General features: G+C 36.5%; 1 protein-coding gene across 2 annotated transcripts in view; it reads left to right on the top strand.

Moving 5' to 3' along the window:
- Positions 1–23,064, top strand: part of LEKR1 (leucine, glutamate and lysine rich 1) — a 118,415-nt gene that overhangs the window by 53,982 nt on the left and 41,369 nt on the right. For both annotated transcript variants that reach the window (XM_070403653.1, XM_070403654.1), the window contains 2 exons: positions 4,759–4,944; positions 19,704–19,785. In XM_070403653.1, coding sequence (XP_070259754.1) covers positions 4,759–4,944; positions 19,704–19,785 — 268 coding nt within the window. The remainder of the gene's footprint in view (positions 1–4,758; positions 4,945–19,703; positions 19,786–23,064) is intronic.

Raw genomic sequence — 23,064 nt, 5'->3', positions numbered from 1 at the left:
TGGGACTTATGATGAACTTTTAAACTTGTTATTGGCTGACAGACTAGATGGTCATTATGATTTACCGAAACCCTGAAATTCAGTAAATATAGGCTGGTCTAAGGTAAGCTGTGATACATCTATTCTTAAGCTGTGGTCAGAAGTCTGTTTATTTCTGTTATATGTACTGATTTGCATTTTAAAACTTTTTCTTCTGTTAATAGCTGAGTAGCTTATATTAGGTCAGCCTTCCCACAGATAACAATGATAAATTTGGGACAAAATAACTATCCCAAAATACTGTAGAATGACCCAAACAAGGCACATATGGTGAAAATGTCAAAAATTGAGAGAAGGCATGTTCCTAGGTGAAAGAAGCCAGTCTGAAAGTCTGTACCGTAAGATTCCAACTAAATGACATTCTGGAAAAGGCAAAACTATGGAAATGGAAAAGGGATCAGTAATTGCCAGGGTTTGAGGGAAGGATGAATAGATAGGTTGTAATGAAGTACATAAAACTTTAGAAAGAAAGAATGCTATAATTTTCCCTCAGACCTAAAAAGGATTTTTAGGGCAATGAATCACAAAGGATTTTTAGGGCAGTGAATATTTTGTATGATACTATAATGGTAGATACATGTCATTATACATTTGTCAAAACCCATAGAATGTACAACAGCAAGAGTGAATATCAATGTAAACTGTGGATTTGGGGTGATAATAATGTGTCAGTGCAGATTCATGGGTTATGAGAAATTTACCACTCTGATATAGGATGCTGATGGTAGATTATGGCCCCTATTTATATGATTATTTCACTTTTAACAAAGGCACCAAACAATCCAATGGGAAAAAGAAAGTCTATCGCTAAATTATGCTGTAACAACTGAACACCCATATGGAAAAATATACCTTAATCTCTACATCACATAGTAGGTAAAAATTAATTCAACATAAATCACATAAGTATAAAAGCTAAAATTATAAGAAATAGGAAAATGTCTTCATAAATTGATAGTCAATAGAAGTTATTTGGATAGGACATAGAATGAAGAGCTATAGAAGAACAAAAATTGATAAGTTAAACTTCATCAAAATTTAAAACTTCTGCTCATCAAACATGCCATTAAGAAAATGAATGGTAAGTCACAGACAGATAAAATATTCAAAAAACTGGAGAGCATTATGCTAAGCGAAATAAGCCAGTCAGAGAAAGGTAAATATCACATGATCTCACTCATTTGTGGAATATAATGAACAATATAAACTGATGAACAAAACCAGATCCAGAGACAGAGAAGCATCGATCAGACTGTCAAGCCTCAGAGGGAAAGTAGGGGGAGGGTGGAGGTAGGGAGGAGCGATCAATCAAAGGACTTGTATGCATGCATGTAAGCATAACCAATGGACACAGACTCCAGGGGGGTGAGAGCATGAGCTGGGGGTGGGGTGGGCAAGGGGGAGATAAGGACACATATGTAATACCTTAATCAATAAAGAAAATTTAAAAGATGAACTATAGAATGAATTGCTGATAATAGAGTTAACTTTGATAAATCTAAAAAATATTGTACTTCCTGAAAATTAGCCTTACACAAATAACACATATTGTATGATTCCATTTATAGGCTGTTCTAGACTAGGCAAAACTGTTCTACAGAGGAAGATAAATCAGAACATTAATTATCTTAGAGTGGAGGGTTGACTGGAAAAGGGGCACCAGGGCACTTTCTGCTATGGTGGTGTTGCTCTCTATTTGATAGGGGTTTGGGTTACACAGTGGGTGCATTTGTTAAAAACTTTGCATTTGAGATTTGTGTATTTCTTTGTAGGTAAATTATACTCAAAAGTAAGGAATTTATATATTGAGTGATAATTATTGATATGCATGCTGAATGAAGTATTTAGGAGTGAAGTATACTGAGGGCTCAATTTATATTGAAATACATAAAATATGATAGATGGATAGATGGGTAGCTATGTGAGAAAGCAAATATAGTAAAATGTTAATTGAAGAATCTACATGGTGTGTATATTCGTGTTCATGTACAATTCTTCCCACTTTTCTATATGTTTTAAATTTTTTATATAGTGTAATGTTAGAAAAAAGAAATTTTAACCATAGAACTTCAGTTTCCTAATTTTGTTACATGATATATGCCTTCAAGAAATGAGTTTGTATATGACCAATATCTTTTTAAATTTTAATAATTAAATTCAGACAGATACAGAAGGTGGTCCTAAAACAAGGAAAGCACAAGGTGGGAACAATGACTGGAATAGGTTGGTCTGGTGGAGATCATAATTTCTGAACCCCAAATTGGGACACATGACTGACAAGCATGAAATTGTATTAATGACGAAGGTAGGATTGAATATTTGACACCAGATTGCCACAGGGATATGTGGTTCTCTGTGGGTGAGTTAATACACCTCCCTTGAGTTTACTCTCTTAATTCCATGTTGGAAACATTGAAGCTCTTGTTAGTTTTGAAATCTTGCTGTACTTTCCCATGTGTTGGAATATATTTGACAAATGAATCTGCATTGCAGATTCTTATTCTTTTAATGTCAGACAGAAAGCCATGTTGACATGAGTAGTTAGTTTAGAGCCAGACAGTCGTGCCCACTAACAGTCAGCCTGCTAGCCTAAGCGGTATCATTCTGGCAGCGTGTGCCCCTCTGCAGTGTCATGCTGACTCAAGCATAGATGGTTAGAGTACAGTACAAACAAGTTAGTCACAAGACGCCACCTTTATGGCTATAAAAATACGCAGGAAGACTTTTCAGATCTGAAGAAAAATTACAACATTCTTTCTTTCTAAAGCTCTATGTACTAGTGTGTTAGTTTTTCTCACACAAATGTGTGTGCATCTGTAAGTTTTTAGAAGCATATAAGTGTCCTTAGGAAAAATATTTTTATGTAATTACTGGAATATGGTAGACCCCAATGGCTCCTGCCAATTTATTTCTCCAGTTTTCCATTATGAGCAAGAATTAAAAGTGCAGAAGGTGCCAGACCCTTTGTGCTCATGACCTAGTCCAGTGATGGCGAACCTTCTGAGCTCGGCGTGTCAGCATTTTGAAAAACCCTAACTTACCTCTGGTGCCATGTCACATAAAGAAATGTTTTGATATTTGCAACCATAGTAAAACAAAGATTTATATTTTTGATGTTTATTTTATATATTTAAATGCCATTTAACAAAGAAAAATCAACCAAAAAAATGAGTTTGCGTGTCACCTCTGACACGCGTGTCATAGGTTCGCCATCACTGACCTAGTCTGTCTTACATGCCACTTTGTCTTCCGGACAAACGTTTTCCACACAGAAAGACACTTTGCTTCTCTCTCCTTGGACCATGTTCCTGACTGTACTCATCCCCCTCCTTTAATCTACATAGTGCCCTGGTCTCTGCTCCCTGTTCCAGCATACTGCGTTCCTTCTCCTGTCAGCATTTCCTGGCCATATTACCTGCTGCGGATCTGTCCCATTGATCTCTGCTTCTGGTCCTCACTGGCCCGTGGGGCTGCTATTTTTGCTGTAATGGCTCTACAACCAAATAAACCCAGCCAACCTCCTTTGACATCTTATCACACGTTACACCCATCATGTGGCCCAGAATGACCTAAGCAAGGAAAGGAATGCCAAATGAACTCTCTGGAAAAGCAGGCTGTCCAGATTTTCACGTATTCATCATTTCAATTAATTGTGGTTGTACAAATTTTGTAGTACTTTGTCATTATTGTGTGTGTTTGTATATCTTAATACTGTGATTTAAGGCAGCATTGCTAAATAGGCTGATGAAAAGATAGCTTGATAATAAATTATCATTCTGAAGGATAACATGCTCCATGCGTTTCTCATGAAATTATATGAAATTAGTACCTTTAAATCTACATAATGCTGTGAAGGCCTATTTTTATTGATCTAAGTAGATAGGAGAATGACAAATGATTGCTATGATGAGATTCTGGTCTCATTTTGAGGGGATAGAGTATTGTGAAAATCTTTACAATATATTAACTAATTCTTTATGTCCATAAATTCATTAGTTTTGGACATTGCATCCTTTTATTCCTTTTCACCCTTGCTATCTTTTTTCAAAATTTGATTTTTTAAAAAAATTCTTTATTGTTGAAAGTATTACATATGTCTCCAACCCCACCCCTCACCCCAGACTTTCACCACCTAATTGGCCATGTCCATGGGTTATGCATATATACATGCAAGGTCTTTGGTTGATTAACTCCCACCCAGCCACCCTCCCCCACCTTCCCTCTGAGATTCTGCACTCTGTTCCATGCTTCCATGTCTCTGGATCCTCTCTGTTCATCAGTTTACTCAATTTGTATAGATGTATCCTAGTTACTCTCCTAGAAATGCCATCCAGCCAGCTCATGCTAGCACATTTAAATTTACCTTTCTGAATCATGTTGCCAAGAAAACAATTTAATTTCAGTAAAATCCAGAACATTACACAGATATGTTACTCATTTATGTCAGTATTTAAAAAGCAGGCCAAATTGCCATTTAGTACAATTTAAAGACAAAAAAAAATCCCGAACAACCTAAAAGGTATAATGCATAGTTTAGCTACACAATTCTTTTTCTTTTTCAGAATAACCACAAAAGCTTTGGATTTGGTGTCATTATGCTCTCAGAAAAAGTCATCTTGGCTTTCAAATATGAATTTTAACTTTCTAAAAGAAAATAGTCACTTTTTGAACAGTATAATTCAGTGTTGTCTGTTTGTAAACTCTGAATTTTCTTTGCAGAAATAGAGATACTAAATAAAAGTCTGGCGGTGTCCCACAGAAATAAGGTATGCTTAGAAGAGGAAATGAAAAACCTGAAGTTGTTGTCAGATGCAGCCATTCTGAGGTCTCAGCAGATTGAGGCGTCTAAACAACAGGAAGTGAACCTGCAAACCAGATGCCATGACTTACAAAAGGATGTTCTAGGTAAAAGATGTGTGTGTGTGTGTGTGTGTGTGTGTGTGTGTGTGCATGTTAGCAACTGTCCATAATAAATGTCTAAATTTTTATTTCTCTTAAAATCACAATAAAATTATTTTTTTTATTATCTTGTGTTGCAAATATGCCTAATTATTAGTAACTATGCCAATGGCTGTCTGTGATCAATGTTCACTGTCATTCCTTTCTTCCTAGTCTGTTTAGAGTGGTAAGGCAAGTGGGGATATTAAAGATGTTTTAAGACTTCAGGAAAACAAAGTGAATTTACTTTAATGTGTCATTATCCCAGTGGACCGGTGGCTTAGAGCACTGAAGGAAAATACAGCATATGCTGTTTACAAAGTGAATCCAAGTTTTCAGGCACTCCATTTTCCCAAAGGAAAAGATTAAAATTGTGTTTTGGGCACCTTGTTTCTCTCTACCTCAGAGGAATGGATGTCTTGGCAGTAAGGCTATGGAGCATGCATCTTTTCCTGAAGGCAGTGTGGAATCACTGAGAATGGATAATCATGAGAATGATATGATAAAAGCAGTGGTTTAGCAAAACTAAGCTATTAGCAATGAATAGCTTAGGTGTTCCAAATATCAAGTGATTGGAGCCAAATAATTAAAAAATGTCTTTATTGGTTAGCCTCTAGACCAGTGATGGCGAACCTTTTGAGCTCGGCGTGTCAGCATTTTGTAAAACCCTAACTTAACTCTGGTGCCGTGTCACATATAGAAATTTTTTGATATTTGCAACCATAGTAAAACAAAGATTTATATTTTTGATATTTATTTTATATATTTAAATGCCATTTAACAAAGAAAAATCAACCAAAAAAATGAGTTCGCGTGTCACCTCTGACGTGCGTGTCATAGGTTTGCCATCATGGCTCTAGACTAACCATAAGAACATTTTTAAAGACCTAACATGTACTAGTCACCATGCTAGCACTGTATATAAGATAATTCTGTCAATTCTCACAGTGACCATGGAAAGCCAGTATAAGTATCATGTCTTACAGAAGAGAGAATCAAGGCCAGAAAGGTAACATGCCTGTCCGTCCCCTCAACCCCCCAGCTTGTAAATGGCAGGGAGTGAAAGCAAACCAACACTTATGCTCATCTCCTTGGCCCTTGTTATGTTGAGGTGCATTCTCTCTACAACAACTTTGGTGAGAATTTTTTATCATAAATGGATTTGCATTGTGTCAAGCGCTTTTTTTTTGCATTTATGGAGATGATCATATAATTTTTATTTTTCATTTTATTAATGTGGTAGGGCACATTGGTTGATTTAGGGATGTTGAACCATCCTTGCATCCTGGAACAAATCCCTGTTTGCTGGTATTTTATTGAGGATTTTTCTATCTGTGTTCATCAGTGATATTGGCCCATTCTTTTCTTTTCTTGTAGTATCCTTATCTGGTTGGTATCAGGGTAATGGTGGCCTAGTAAAATGAGTTTGGAGAAATATAATCTTTATACCCTGAAACTTTAAACTTATGTTTAATACTATATTATCGTTGTGTTTTCTTATAAATACATTTTTAAAGTTCTTCTAATATTTTATATACTGTTTTAATTTATATTTTATTCTCATACCTGTTATTTTTAGAATTCACTATTAGAATAAATATCTTTCTCTATTTTAAGCTATATAAGTATACTTCTTTTATGTCTTCCAGCCTCTGCCCCCAATAATGTGGTACTAATTGAAAGCTTTCTAGGCCAAGAATTAGAAGATGATGACCCTACATACATTAGCCAGATGATTCTGACATGCTACTTAGCCCTGATGAATAATGTGTTCACACCTAGGCAACTGATTTGTTGGACTATAATACACTGTGTTTATAGTCTTTGGAGACCCCTTTAGGCTTTAATACACTGTAATTCTGATTCCAATTCTGATATAATTGTTTCATTTCCAAAGTTAAATAAATGTTCTTTTTTTTTTTCATTTTAAATCAACCTTGAACAATTTCAACTTTGATTCAGGTATATAGTCTTTATGATCATTAATTTTCTATATAAAATACTTTTAATTTGGTTTTCCCCACACTTTCTCTTTATTTATTCTTTGAAATATAGACACTTAAAAATTTAAATACAAGTGATAACCATGGTGCATATGGTTTAATACTGGTTTAGGAGTGAATAATAGACTGTCGATAGAAGTCTGACTCTTAATGCCAAGATTTAATCCTTTTTCATAGGAAAATAAACATGAAATAAAAATTTAAAGACTAAATTTACTTTTAAAGGTTTATTTACATAAGTTTTGTAATTTTATGTTTAGGTCACACTAATATAACCTCCAAAATGCACAATTTATCTCAGTTGACAATATTCAGCTCAGAGGTCACTGTGACCCACAAATCAGTCCACTTAAATGGTTTCCTTCCACCTCATAGAATAAAGTGTCCTTTACTTTTGTCAGCAGTCACAAATATTGGAAGACAGAATTCAGATAAATTACTTCAGCATTAATTTTTGTCCAGAAACTTATTTGACCAACTTTCAAATTTGTTCCAAGTGAAAAAAACTTCAATGTTTTTTCCCCCCAGTATGCTCTTTGGTATAATAAGTACTATGCAGATATTTTAATGACATTATTTTGCCTATAATATTTTTTCGTCTTTATTGAATTTTAAAAAATAGCTTTCATGAGAAATAATTTGAATATCATAAAATTCGCCCATTTTAAGTATATAATTCAGTGATTTTAGTATATTTATAGTTATATAATCATCACCACAATGTAATCTTAGAGCATTTCTGTCACCTAAGAACAGAACTCACTGTCATTAACAGTGACTGTTATTTATCTGCCCCCTGCCACCCAATCATTAATCTACTTTCTGTCTCTATAGATTTACAGTCTGGACATTTTATATAATAAGAACCATGTAATATGTGTTCTTCCGTGCCTGGCTTCTTTGACTTAGTATAAAGTTTCTGAGATTCATCCATGTTTTGCATGTATGAGTACTATATTCCTTAGTTAATAGCTTCTTTATTTAAATGAAAAATATCAGAATGAGCAATGTTCAGTAGGAAAAAATACTGATCTAGGAGTCAAAGACTTCTGCTTTCTAGCCCTGTTTATACCTTTTACAGCCCATTTGGACAAGTTATTAATTTCTTTGACTCAGTTACATCATTGGTAATGGAAATATGGTAGCTTTCCCTGCCTACCTTAGAGCAATAGGAGAATTAACAAGACAAAATATAGGAACCGCTAAATAAGTATACAAATATCATACTGCATATTCCTGGTGTAATAGCAAACTAAATTATTATAATTAGGATCAAAGTTTTAGAATTTCCTTAAGTGCTCCTGTAATAACAAAGGGAAACCATACATTTTATTATTTTTTTAAATTTTATTGATTTCAGAAAGGAAGGGAGGGGTGGAGAGAGAGAGAGAGAGAGAGAGAGAGAGAGAGAGAGAGAGAGAAACATCAATGATGAGAGAGAATCATTGATTGGCTGCCTTCTGCACTTTCCCGACTGGGGATCCAGCCTGCAACCTGGGCATGTGATCTGACCTAGAATGTAATCGTGACCTCCTGGTTCATAGGTCTACACTTAACCACGGAGCCACGCCAGCCAGGCAAAAACCATACATTTTAATTCCTGTTTACCCAAAGGTTCAATTGTTTCCCCTAATGTATCTTTCGGTCAGCCTTGGTTAGCTGTAACAGTCAGCAGTCTGTCTGCTCTTAGAACAGGTTGTTGGAAAGGAGTGGCTATGATTAATTGGTATCACCTATGGAGTGGTGGATAAAGGCATCTATGAACAGAATTCCACTTGACCTTTCCTGGCAGGCGTGAAGTTTCAGAGGGAGCTCACTGTGGTGAATTGGCCGGTTTTTATGATTCCTTTCAACCCTTGGGCTCCAGTAGGAATAGTGTAACTTGGGCTTCCAATAAAAGGGGAGAAGTGCTGATATTGCAAACAGAAAACCAAGGCGGTTTGTACTGATCCTTAGTTACACGAAATCAACAGCCCTTGAAAGAGACCAGCTTGGTATTGGGATGCTGTGGGCTGCTTCTGTACCCCAAAGCAAGGGGACACCAAAAAATGCACGGTTCTCCTAAGATTAGTAGACAAGTGGCAAGACAGATAGTCCTGACTGGAACCCAGAGAATTCATTATAGGACCAGGCCACCATTGGAATATGGGATCTAATGCAGGGGTCTCTGGTAGGAAGCCGCTTGGTCTTTGGTCAGTGGAATCTTATAAGATTATCTTCTTTTCCTTTTTTATTTGCTCCCAACTTTAAGTTTTCATATGAAGTTACTTCTATTGTTGTATTATCTTCACTTTACAAATGTTTGAATCTTAGAGGAATTTTCTACAGTGATCTTGAGTGCACACAACTCGGGATGGATGTCTCACCTGTGAGCCTCCTCTCCCTCCTTTGGGGCGGCTGTAATTCGGGTGTATTCTCTACTCATTTCTCACCCATGCCATTGCCACCTCTCCTCCCCTTGTTTTTCCCCTCCAGCATGGTTTTCCTCTTTCAAGGCTAAATGGAAGCCTTGCCACTCTCTCTGCCGTTTCTTTGCACCATCCCCTTCAGGATCTTGGGGTAAGTGTTAGGCTTCACCTTTTCTTTTCTTTTTCTTGAAAAGCCCTATGGGCTTATTTGCTCTTTCATTCTTGCTCCCATTCTGTACATGTGGCGTGATATAACCTCACTCCCCTTCCCCACCCCCTTAACATAAGTTTTCTTCTGCCCATTTAGTCACCAATCACCTATTTTGTTCATTCAGCAATATTATTAGGCACCTATCATATGATGAAGTGTAAGCTTGAGCAGGAACAGCCATCAATAGGTTATGAAGTGGGATATAAGATGGGTGTAGGTATGTTAACATGGTTCAGTGTTAAGCTACTTTATATGATTCATTCGTTTTCTATTACAAAAAGAAAAAGCCATGCTTACTATTGGTTAGGAAATTCCAACATTCACAGTTATAGACATTTGCTGTGTATCCTCCAAGACTTTCAGTTTTGAATATATCTATATCTATATCTATATCTATATCTATATCTATATCTATCTATATATCTATCTATATATCTATATCTATATCTATATATCTATATAGATATCTGTATATATGTTTAAATCCTCATTCAAGGATACGTTTTCCATTGATTTTTAGAGAGAGGAAGGGAGGGAGGGGAGGGAGGAGGGAGGGAGGGTTCAAGGTTGGAGGGAAGGAGGGAGAAAGAGAAAGAGAAAGAAATATTGATCCGTTGCCTCTCTTATGCGCCTCAACTGGGGCTCAAACCCGCACCTTGACAGGAATCTAAGCTGCAGCCTAGGTATGTGCCCTGACTGGGAATGGAAACTGCAGCCTTTCAGTCTATGGGACGACACTCTAACCAGCTGAGCCACACCAGGCTCAAGGCTGGAATATATATATTTTTATAAAAATGGATTAATAGAGTTTTAGAATCTCTATCCCCCCCATTTCCTCTATTATGAAACCTTTCTATGTCAAAAACATTCCTAGTGTTCTGATTTTGTATTAATCATAATTTATTTAATTGTACCCAATTTTGGGACAGTTGTTTTCACTTTTCTGTTAAAATTATGCTGTAATAAACATAAATCTTTTCCCATTTCCATGTTGCTTTCAGAGCTCTTTAGTCTTAAAATTATAAAATGTTTTTGTTTTTTACTCAACACTTTTAAACTATGGAGTTGAGTGGTAGAGTTTTTTGTTTTTAATGCAATTAGCACAAAGGAGTTTTGTAGCATGAAAGCACTCTTTGAAGAAATTCTTGCCCTTTGCTTATTTTACTGCCACCCAGCACAAGGAGAAAGGTACAGAGAGAAGAATAGTACTCTGTGTGGCTGAAGATGCACTCCATCCCCTTTGCAGTTTTGCATAAAATTAGTCCTCAGACAGGGATCTCTGTAAGCATTCTGATGATAAAACACACCAGCTCATTAAAGAACATTGATGTTTATATGGCTACTAGAGGCCCGGTGCATGACATTCGTGCACTGTGTGTGTGTGTGGGGGGGGGGGGGGGGCGGGGGATAGGGGTCCCTCAGCCCGGCCTGCGCCCTCTTGCAGTCTGGGAGCCCTTGGGGGATGTCTGACTGATGGCTTAGGCCCACTAAGCTGGCAGTTGGACATCCTTAGCGCTGCCGTGGAGGCGGGAGAGGCTCCCACCACTGCCACTGTAGTTGCCAGCCGTGAGCCCTGCTCTGGCTGAGCTGCGCTCCCCCTGTGGGAGTGCACCGACCACCAGGGGGCAGCTCCTGCATTGCGTATCTGCCTCCTGGTGGTCAGTGCACGTCATAGCAACCGGTCATTCCATTGTTTGGTCAATTTGCATATTACCCTTTTATTATATAGGATGTGACTATTTGAAAATGTAAATACTTTTAGATCTAAACTTCTCTATCTTCCATTTATTTATTTACTTTATTATTAACCCTAAGTCTTTTTCTTTTTCTTTTTTTCAATATATTTTATTGATTTTTTACAGAGAGGAAGGGAGAGAGATAGTCAGAAACATCGATGAGAGAGAAACATCGATCAGCTGCCTCCTGCACATCTCCCACCGGGGATGTGCCCACAACCAAGGCACACGCCCCTGACTGGAATCGAACCTGGGACCTTTCAGTCTGCAGGCTGACGCTCTATCCACTGAGCCAAACTGGTTTCGGCTCTTTTTCTTTTTTATCACGTAAATATTTTCAGCTAATATTCAGTTCATTATAAATCACTGTCTCTTCCTACTTAATTAACTCCAGGTTCTCCATATACATTACTAGTATTTTTTTGTCTTGAATAATAACGTTTTATCATCTCTACCGCCATTTTCTCTATCATGAAATCTATTATGAAATATATATTTTTGTGAATTTATTTGTACATATTTGTCAGAAAACAAAGAACTGTTCTAAAGTATTCAGAAATTTCTAAATCCATGAGGATTGTTTCTTTGAGATAGAAAAAGTATTATCTTAATTTTGTCACTTGAGAAGAGTGGTTAAATGATGTAACAAGGGTAAAAAAATGGAATTTTAGATTCCTATCTTATTCATCCATAATTTGCAATATTTTATAAGCCCCTATAAATTACAGTTATCTTCATGTTATAGTGGGTTGGTTTAATGTTCAGAATAAAAAAATACAGTGGAGGTTTAGAAGCCTTCTTTTTGCACGTGAAGTAAATTCTTGATCTTTAATATTAGAGTATAATTTATTTCCAAATTTTAAGTATCTGATTATCTCCTTAGCTTGATTTAATTCACTTCCCCACTCTCTTCTCTTCACACAAACCAAGCTAATAATTTTCTGGTTTTCATATAACTACATCTGGACTAAATTGCAACTTTGTAGCAGCACATATATTCACACCTGTTCTAGCATCTGATTTATAAAAATCACCAAATGATATTTCAGTCTCTTCTGGCATTATGCAGAAAATGTTAATGTACTTCAAGTATACTTGTTTCAAAATAGATGTGAATTAAAAATCTGAAATATAAACTCTAAAATGAATGAATTTTCCAAATGGTTATATCACCATCTGAGCTTTGTAAAATGTTGGCTGAAGTTTCAGTGTGTTAATTTGCAATTGATATAGTTGAATACTCATTAAAGAACTTTCTTCTATTATTGGTATATATTCTTACATCTGCAAAGGTTTCCTCTGCTCATTTAAGAATATAACTTTTGTAAAGGGCTAACCTCTTCAATTTGTGGTACAATAATACATATACCAGTATATATAAATGTAATCTAAATGCAGCATATTATGTTCATTCACATCAATTATATCTGATCAGAAATCCCACCATTTCAGCCACATAATTAACTAACTAACCAACTGACTAAATAAAATCATTTAACATAGTGGAAAATAAAACAGGTTTAAGTTTAAAATAGGTATTGGATTGTTATCTAAGACATAATTTATCATTATTGAAGGCAAAGTGAGGCATTTGATTATAATTTCCCTAAGGAAAAGGAATCTATCTTATTGATATTTATACACTGAATCTAATTAGTATGGACCCTACCTATAACAGAATAGGTATGTACTCCATAAGTGTCTTACTGGAATAAAATAACATGTTTATAATATAGTTGAAGTGTAATGCCAAAATACATATTAGTATTATCAAGGAAAACTGCACAACTCTTTATGTTCCATGCAATTTAATCTTAGGTTAAATGTTTAGTTTAACCACAATTTTAAATATTTATTTGCTTGGATTTTTCATTTAATATCTACAAAATTGCATTCATTCTTTCAAGAATTATTTTTTAGCACCTTCCATGTCTCAAACTCTATGAATATAACAAAGTTCCTGCTCTAAGGGAATTTACATTCTAGTTAGTTTACGCTGTGAAAACTAAATGAGTATAATGCACTTAGAATATAGTATCTGGCACATAGTAAGTACCCAACACTTATTGCTATGATGATGATGATGATGATGATGATGATGATGAGAGACACCTGTATATAAATGCTATTCAAAGCCATGAGACGATGATATCAGCTAAGGAGAAAATGCAAGTAGGAAAGGTGCTTAGGGCTGAACTATTGATGCTTCCCAACATTTAGAATGAGAATCATCCATTTAGACTGAAAAACAATAGCCAAGGAGGGAACAAAAGCATGTAGTGTAATGTATCAAAGAGGAAGTATACTGTGTGCCAAATTAAATGTTGGAATTGCCAATAGAGAAAGAAGGTCATTCGTAACCTTAAGAAGACTGATTTCTGTGGAGGAGTGAAGAATAAAGCTCCATTGGAGTGGATAGAAAAGAGACTGCGGAAAAAGCAAATATAAAAAAGGGAAACATGAATCACTAAGAAATATAAAATGAGACGATCAGCTTCAATAGTAAGCAGAAAAACTGCAAATTAAGCCAACAATGAGACGCTACTTTGTACCCTATCGGTTGATAAAAAGAAAAAAAAATAGCTCTTTCTAGTAAGTGTTAGGGAAACAGGCACCTCCATTCATTGAGGTGGGGGGATAGTGGAGTCTCTGTCCTGGAATCAGTTAGTGTTATTTAATTATGTGTATGCCTGTGACCTCATGAGTTCGCTCTGAGGTCATACTGCAGAAAAACTCCCCTGTAAGTACACAAGAAGATGAGTAAAAGGCTTTACAGCAGGATCATTTGTGGTGACACAAAGTTGCAAGCAACCTAGGTTCGTGACTGTAGGTGTAGATCCGTAAAATGTGGCATATGCACATGATTAAATGTCAGAAAGGAATGAATCATATCTAATGTATAGCTATATGGATGAGTCTCAAAACACATAACACGCAGTGAAAAAAGTAAGAATTAAAGTGAGATTTATTTACTTCTGCCGTTTTCTTTGAACACCTGTAAAAAGTACTATTTATTCACACATAAGAAGCATCTTAGAAGGCATACATGAAATCCACCCACACAAAGGTGGGTGCCCTCTAGAATGGATTCCCAAATGCAAATGAACATGTCCCCGTATTTTAAAGCAAAATTAACCCTCTTTCTACCACATCCCTCTCCAGCTACAATTGATTCTCGCTGCACCCTATTCACAGAATCAAATGGGCTGCCTTTCATTGCTGTTTCAAGCTCACTCCTCACCCTCCGCCCAGGTTCTGCCCCTTGTTTTCTTTTGTGTCTTGGACACACAGAACTGAGTTTATTAGACTCAGTGCAGTACATGCTGTCATCCTTGACCAGCGCAAGCAAGACCTCACTTTCAATAATTTATCTGTAAAATACATAAAATATAGAGAATACTATAACAAATATGTGTGATATCATCTATATTTAACTAGTTTTAACATTTTGCCATAACTGCTCTGTAGATTGTTAGAGAAAAATGCACAGTTAAAACCTTCATTTTTCCTCTTTCCCATACAAAGATGACCATCGGTGACACTGGCCCCAACAAGTTCCTCAAGGTGACAAGTGATGAAATTCAGAGTAGAAGTCAGGGGTAGGTGGTTACTGCCACCACCAGTTATAAGAGCTCACAGTGACTAGTTCTCATTATGTGCCTGCTCCTGCTCACCTCTTTACATATATTAGGTCACTCAATTCTCAGAATAATCTTTTGCCATAATAACAATTGTATAGGTCCGTGGTCAGCAAACTGCGGCTCGCGAGCCACATGCAGCTTTTTGGCCCCTTCAGTGTGGCTCTTCCTAAGCCTTAGGAGTGCCCTAATTAAGTTAATAACTATGTACCTACCTATATAGTTTAAGTTTAAAAATTTTGGCTCTCAAAAGAAATTTCAATCCTTGTACTGTTGATATTTGGCTCTGTTGACTAATGAGTTTGCCGACCACTGGTAGGAAACTCAAGTGCCTAAATTCTCATCGCCAGTAGGAAGCAGAGCCAGAATTTGAAATAAGGCATTTTGGCTTTAAAGTTTATGCACAACAGCTTGATGTTATCTGGTCTTAGGAGTGTATTAAAAGAAGAGTGGGCTTTTGTTTTTCCTTTTCTTCAGTTATTCCCTCTGAAGAATAATATAATATTTATATTATTATGGTGCTTTCAATTACTCATTGAAAAAAATTCCCCTGGATCTCTGGGTGCCAGTCCTCTGCCTGCTTGCTCTTCCATTCTGCTACGTGAACCTGAAATCCATTTCCTCCAGATAGCACTTTGAACCAGGTTTTTAATTTTTAATAACCAGAAAGTTTTAAGCTCAAAATATCTTCCCACTGTAAAGGTTTTCTTTATTGTTTTTTTAAGAAAAACATTACACTAACTTAATATACCCTCCAAATGACTGTAAAGTTTTATATTCTTCTGTAAAAGAACTAAGAATACCTTTTGTATTTTTGTAGGTTCTAGAAACCTTTCAGAATAACAGGATTCTCTTAAATGACTAATTACCCCAGATCTGATGCCTGCGTAATGCTATCCAGCAAGCAGCTGGCTTTGTATGAAGAGAGGCTAAGAGCTCTTTTTGTCTTGTTCATTGAAAATCATTTGCTTTTTATTTAATATCTGCAAAGAGCGCCGTCCCATCTTAGTAGAGTTTGATGTTGTGAATTTTGGATTGTTTCCATGGGTTCCGCCTTACATCTGCATGGTGGTTAAAGCCAATGCTTCTTTTCTTCTTGTAGGCATTCAGGGCCTTTTGCCTCATAATCCAATGTCATGGTGAATGACAGAAAATTGAAGTTGAATTTATTTAACCACAGAGGAGGACTGCACAGAACAATACACTTATTTAAGAACTCCTTGCCTCGGGAACTGAAGGCGCTGTCTAGTGCAGGTGGCTTAATCTCTCTGCTGCTTATCCTAACTGTGTTCCTTTATTTATTAAGGACAGGAACTGGGCACTCCGCTTGCAAAAACAAAAGGACCCTACTAGTCTACCAGAACCAATTATAAACCAATAGGATGCTTACCGCCTCTTTCAGGACAGTAAACATATGGCCTGTGGCATTTTTAAAACAATCCTTAGCCCTCCTTTACTAGAGAAAATGTAACCAAAAGTAAAAGAAAGAAATAAAGAAAAAAGCAGCTATGAAAAGATATTCATCCACATCATGAATAATTTTTTCAATTATCTGTGATATCTTCTCTGCTTATATGGTTTATTTGTTGACATTACTTATATTTCCTGTTTCTATTTACTTCACATGGCAGTCTCTTCAGAGGTTTCTGTGTTTTGAAGTAAAACATTTATTTGCTTTCCTTATTTTTACTCAGAGATGCTATAAAAACATAGTGAATAGTCTGCAGGAAGCGGCTTCTCCAATCATTGGGTATTGTGAATTAAAGACTAAGCGGTCTGTGTTTATCTTGAAATAGGGAGAAAGGGAAATTTAGGTGGGCATATAGAGAGATGAATAGTGGAGAGTATAATAGGTTTGTTTTTTTTCCTGGAGTTGGATATGATTGTGTAGTTTATTTTCCATTAAACCCAGTAAATTCTGGAACTGTGATGACCAAGTATATTCAAATGTGAGCCTAAGGATACTTCCAGTGTTATAGAAATGGTTTTGAATTAGCTGCCAGTTTTACTGTCTTTTCTAATTATCAGGTAATTGAGAATTAAGTGTGTCAAATTCACATATCAAGTATCAATTCTTTGGGATTTTTAAGGTAATCAATTCTCCCCCTTAACAATAGCATTTAGAAGTAATAACAAAATTTGTCACATGGCCTCAGACCCATGCTTCATCTAGTTTAAGATTATATCCTGCCAAACCACCAACGGACATTTAACAGGAAGTCGTAAATGTTAGTCTCATAAAGTTGGTCATAATGACACCACTTTGTCTTAATATCTTCCTTAATTATAATACATTAATTTTTAAACTTTCAAAAATTAAAATATAAATCGCCTGTTGGAGTTAGAAATTTCACTGATTTACTACATATTTTATATAAAACAATACTTTTCACTTGCCTTAAAACGTATCTCTTTAGAGATTCTGGGATATGCTAGGCAAGTCTAAACCTACGCTGCCCACACTTTCTTGGAGAAATATTATATTCCCTTCTAGCTTTTGTATTTTGAGTCAGTGTAAGAGAGTTGGAAAAATAAGGACTGTGGAATGAGGCCAAGCTGAGTCTGAATCACAAGATCACGTCTAACCAGCTGTCTGACCTCTGATAAGCTAGTTAATTACTCTGATCCTCAGAGTCTTCACTGGTAAAAATAAAACGTGTAGATGTCTGTCACGGTAGTTGCGACTGTGAATGAAATTATACAGGAGAAAGCACTCTACACTGTGCTGGGACATGGAACACCACCAACAGTCACCAACTTCCTCTCTGCGTATTCTTCAGAGGGTGGGTCCAAATCTCTGAGCTGTGCCCATGTGACTAGAACCCCTCTGCAAGCACACATGAGCTTAATAACAAGGAAAACACATCACACAATATTTCTGAGATTGCTATGTTTCCAAATTGGGGTTATACTGAAAAATAAATTCTCCATTTATTTTATATTTTCTCTCATATAGTGTTATCACTTGATAAATGGAAAGTTGTACCCCACAAATATTATCTACCAAGTAAGTCCTGTTGAATCTTATTTCTTCTCAAATTTATTGCCTCAGCAGTGTTTAAAATCTTTACTGAGTTTCTCTGTAGGCTAATGCAGTTACTCATTGTAAGATACCAGGCAAGAGAATCAGAGAGAATCTCATGTTTTCCTCATCAGAAAATGGGGCTATTAGCAACTTCAAGGCAGTTTCAGGGATAAAATTAAATACTGTCTGTGAAAGTACTGGGTACACTAAATTTATGCCAATATCTGATAAATTCTAATTAAAACATTTGTTTAGAGTGAATTTATTTTCTGATTTAAGAAAATGGCTCTCCTTTCTAAAACAAAGTTAAGGCAGATTGAATATATATATTTGTATGCATGCATAAAGACTTTAAAGTTTATTATTAAAAATATGTTATTAAAACACCCAAGAAGATATAACATAGGGATTTTATCATTCCAGTGTTTTAAATATTTTTTTTGTAGAAACCAGTTACTCCATATTGTTTTTCACCTTATCCCCAAAAAGAGTGCCGTCAAGTCCTGGCTGGTTTGGTTTAGTGGTTAGCAGCCGTGGGCAAACTACGGCCCGCGGGCCGGATCCGGCCCGTTTGAAATGAATAAAACTAAAAAAAAAAAAAGACCGTACCCTTTTATGTAATGATGTTTACTTTGAATTTATATTAGTTCACACAAACACTCCATCCATGCTTTTGTTCCGGCCCTCCGGTCCAGTTTAAGAACCCATTGTGGCCCTCGAGTCAAAAAGTTTGCCCACCCCTGGGTTAGAGTGTCAACCCGCAGACTAAAGGGTTGAGGGTTCGATTCCTGGTCAAGGGCATGTACCTCTATTGTGGGTTCAATCCCAGGCCCTAGTTGGAGTGCTGTGGAAGGTAACCAATTAATGTGTGTCTCTCATGTTGATGTTTCTCTCTTTCTCTATCCCCCACCCCCACCCTCCTCCCTCCCTCCCTTACACACTGTCTGAAAATCAATGGAAAAATATCCTTGGGTGAGGATTAAAAAAAAAAAAGTGCTGACAAGGGCTGTCTCTGAGGCTGGGATTCAGATCACAGTTCCCTTACACAGCCTAATGGCAGGATTCAGAGAATTCAAGCATTTGTTCCTGTGTTTTAGTTTCAGTTCTGCATCCACAGACATGTTAGACACGGCTGTTTGAATAATCTTCCTTAAACTCTGTTTTAATTCTGCAGTTCAAGACTGTGGAAGCCAATTTCTTGCTTGCATTTCCTTGGCTTTGAAAGTCATTAAAATGCCTATTAGATGCTACCCAGAGTTAAATTCTTTACCTGGAGCCTCACACGTGGTTTGTCTAGTTCAGTTCTACCAGGAGGCCTCAGCAATACTCTTCAGTTCCAGGCCACAAGAGGAGCTTAGGCAGTCTCACAAGTGAGCCACATGGTCAGGAATTCATATGTGTGTTGGCTACATAAATTTCCTTGGGAAACATGAGTAACATTCAGCCTATTAGCTGTTTGAAAATAAGCATGATGTTGTGGCAAACAGAGGCCAACAAATTGGGTCTGTCACAACCCATTAACTCCATGGGGTTTTAGAGTAGGGACAAGCTGCATGTGGTCATCCAGGCAAAGTGGAATCAACAGTTAACTGCCCGATTCTTTGGGAGCTGCTGAGTGGCAACTCCAAAGGAGTGTGGTTTACCCTATGAAGCTATCTGGACACTTAAAATGTCCTAATCAGATGAATATATTGTGTCATTTCAGATTTGCAAAGTCAAGTAGAGGGACTCGGGCTAAAACTTCAGAAGGCAGTGACCGAGCTGGACAGCTATAAAGAAAAGTTCATGTAAGATGGTGAACTTTAAACCACCTGTACGAATTTAGAAAGCCCCCCAGGGGTCCCCTGTGACTCCTGCAGGGATTCGGCTGTGTGGGTATGGTCACCCGCTGCTCTTCTCAGCTATTTTTCTGGCCTAGATTGTATATCGAAGGACCTGTAAATATTTTTAAGTACATGAAATGTTTCTTTCCCTCAGTAAGAAATTTACCTATCCATCCATGTATTAAAGCTTTCCCTGGTCGTTCAAATTAGTAACTTCATGTGAAAGAGTCTCTGAGGTTTTTCTCTTATTGTTGTCTCTATATTACCTGCCCAGAAGAAACAATATTGAAGTTATTTCTTAAAATTACAAATTTTAGCCCTAGCTGGTTTGGCTCAGTGGATAGAGCGTCAGCCTGTGGACTGAAGGGTCCCAGGTTCGATTCCGGTCAAGGGCACATGCCCAGGTTGTGAGCTAGTTCCCCAGTGCGGGCGGTGTGCAGGAGGCAGCCAATCAATGATTCTCTCTCATCATTGATGTTTCTATCTCTCTCTCCCTCTCCCTTCCTCTCTGAAATCAATAAAAATATGTTTAAAACAAACAAAACAAAAAAATTGCCAATTTTAGGTTCCAAAAGATAGTTGAAAATTTTTGAAATGTTGGAGTACTTACATTTTATATAAGTAATAAAATAATTGGCAAACAAATGATAAGAAAGTGCCCTTATAAAATATTCAGAGCACTACTTTGTTTAAAAATGAAGAAATATATGCACCCCTATGATCATGGCAGCGTTATTTACAATAGCTAAGATTTGGAAGCAGCGCAAGTGCCCATCAATAGACAAGTGGATAAAAAAGGTGCAGTACATTTACATAGTGGAATACTACTCAGACATAAAGAAGAAGGACATCTTACCTTTTGCACCAGCATAGATAGACCTGGAGAACATTATGCTAAGTGAAATAAGCCAGTCAGAGAAAGACGATATCATATGATTTCACTTATACGTGGAATCTAATGAACAAAAGAAACGAACAAAATAGAAACAGACTAGTAGATACAGAGAACAGACTGGCAGCTGTCAGAGGGGAGGGTGGTTGGAGAGCTAGGTGAAAAAGGTGAAGGGATTAAGAGAAGGGGAAAAACAAAAAACACTTATAGACACAGACAACAGTATGGTAATTACCAAAGGGAAACGGGGGGGGGGGGGGCGGGGGGGGCGGGGAGGAGGGCGGTAGAGGAAAGTAAAAAGGGGATAAATGGTGACGGAAGGAGACTTGACTTGGGGTGGTGAACACACAATACAGTATACAGATGATGTATTATAGAATTGTATACCCGAAACCTGTATAATTTTGCCCGGCCAGGATGGCACAGTGGTTGAGCATCACGTTATGAACCAGGAGGTTACGGTTCAATTCCTGGTTGGGGCACATATCCAGGTTGCGGGCTCAACCCCCAGTGTGGGACATGTAGGAGGAAGCTGATCAATGATTCTCTTTCATTATTGATGTTTCTATCTCTCTCTTCCTCTCCCTTCCTCTCTGAAATCAATAAAAATATTTGTGGGGGGAAAAAACCTGTATAATTTTATTAATCAATGTCACCCTAATAAATTCAATAGATAAAAAAAGATTTAAAAAATGAATTTCAGAAATTTCAAAAACTACTTTACAGTATAAATATAGCATATCTATAATTATAACACTAAAATAGAATTCATATAATCTTTTAGAGTAAGTAAATATTTTTAGTTTGTGGTATATAATATGATAGCTCTGGTTTTCAGTTCTGATGTTTTAGAGATGAACCTCATCAGAAAAATAAATATTTAGATTGCTTAGCAACCAAATGTTTTGTATTGACCATGGACTACTCCTAAGAACAATATGTTAAATCACTCAATAAAATGAGTATAGAAGGAAAGTACCTCAACATAATAAAGGCAATTTTTTACAAACCCACAGCTAATATACTCAGTGGTGAAAAACAAAGTTTTTCCTCTAAGAACAGGAACAAGACAAGGATGTCCACTCTTACCATTCTTATTCAACAGAGAACTGAAATTCCTAACTATCAAACAAGAGAAAGAAATAAAAGGTATCTAGGTTGGGAATGGAGAAGTAAAAGTGTCACTTTTTGCATATGACATGTTTCTTTATATAGAAAACCCTAAAGACAAAAAAAAACTATTAGAAACAATAAAAAAATATATAGTTAAGTTGCAGGACATAAATATCCATGCACAACAATTCATTGTATTCTATATACTAAGAATGAAATTTCAGAAAAAGAAATGAAAAAATCAATTCCTTTTGCAATTGTAACAAAACAAGAATGAAATACCTAGGAACAAAGTTAACAAAGGATGTGTAGGACCTTCTGGAACTTATAAAGCATTATTAAAGAGATTGAAAATGACAATCCATGTTTGTGGATTGGAAGAATCAGCCTAGTTAAAATGTCCATATCATCCAAAGCAATACACAGATTTAATGCAATCCCCATTAATAAAATTCCTAACAACATAAGGAGAAACAAATTCCAAAAATGTGCTATCAAATTAATGTATATTTGGATTATTTGTAACAAAATAATTTATTTTTGTAAAATAAGAAAAAACAAATATTCATGCTTTATAACATTGTGATTAATAGCACAGAAAATACAATAGTTCGCTTTCTGTGCATGGTGGCTAAGATTGAAGGTATGAGTGGACAGGGGGGTCCTTGGCTCACTAGATCCAGGAAGTAATTTTCTAGGTGAGAAGAAACACAAAAAAGATACACAAGGTAGTGATTGCCAGAAGAAAAATCATCTTTCCCCACCCTCTAGTAACATCAGGGAGGGCTTTGGCCATATGGATGCCTCCTGTGGAGAGAAGGTTTCTTGGAGCTCATGAAGTGAAGAGGGAACAGTGCAGGAATAGAGAGGTAGAGCTGGCACCTACCAGCTGAAATGGAATTTATGAACAAACCAAACTCAGCAGACAGAGTGGAGTCCTGGGAAGTTAGTAGAGAAGATAAACACAGAAATAAACATACCAAGGACAAGGAATAAAGCTAATTGGTTGTGACATGCATTGATTTTTACCAAATAAGTGTGCACAGAATTCTCTATATATTCAAGGAGCCTGCCCACTTAATATGAACACATGCTGTGGTGGTATTTTTTGTTCATTGTGTTTCTAACATAATTTATAATGTGAGTGCTGAGAAATAGTAAGAGTCAGAGGAGATTAGAGTTGGAGGGAGAAATATATAATCTCACCAAAGTCCATCAAATGAATTACCTGGAGAAAA

Source organism: Myotis yumanensis, unplaced genomic scaffold, assembly GCF_028538775.1.
Source record: "Myotis yumanensis isolate MYYU_CA2020_CCGP unplaced genomic scaffold, mMyoYum1.0.hap1 SCAF_2, whole genome shotgun sequence".
Classification (NCBI taxonomy): Eukaryota; Metazoa; Chordata; class Mammalia; order Chiroptera; family Vespertilionidae; genus Myotis; species Myotis yumanensis.
This window is presented reverse-complemented; position numbering and strand designations above follow the sequence as displayed.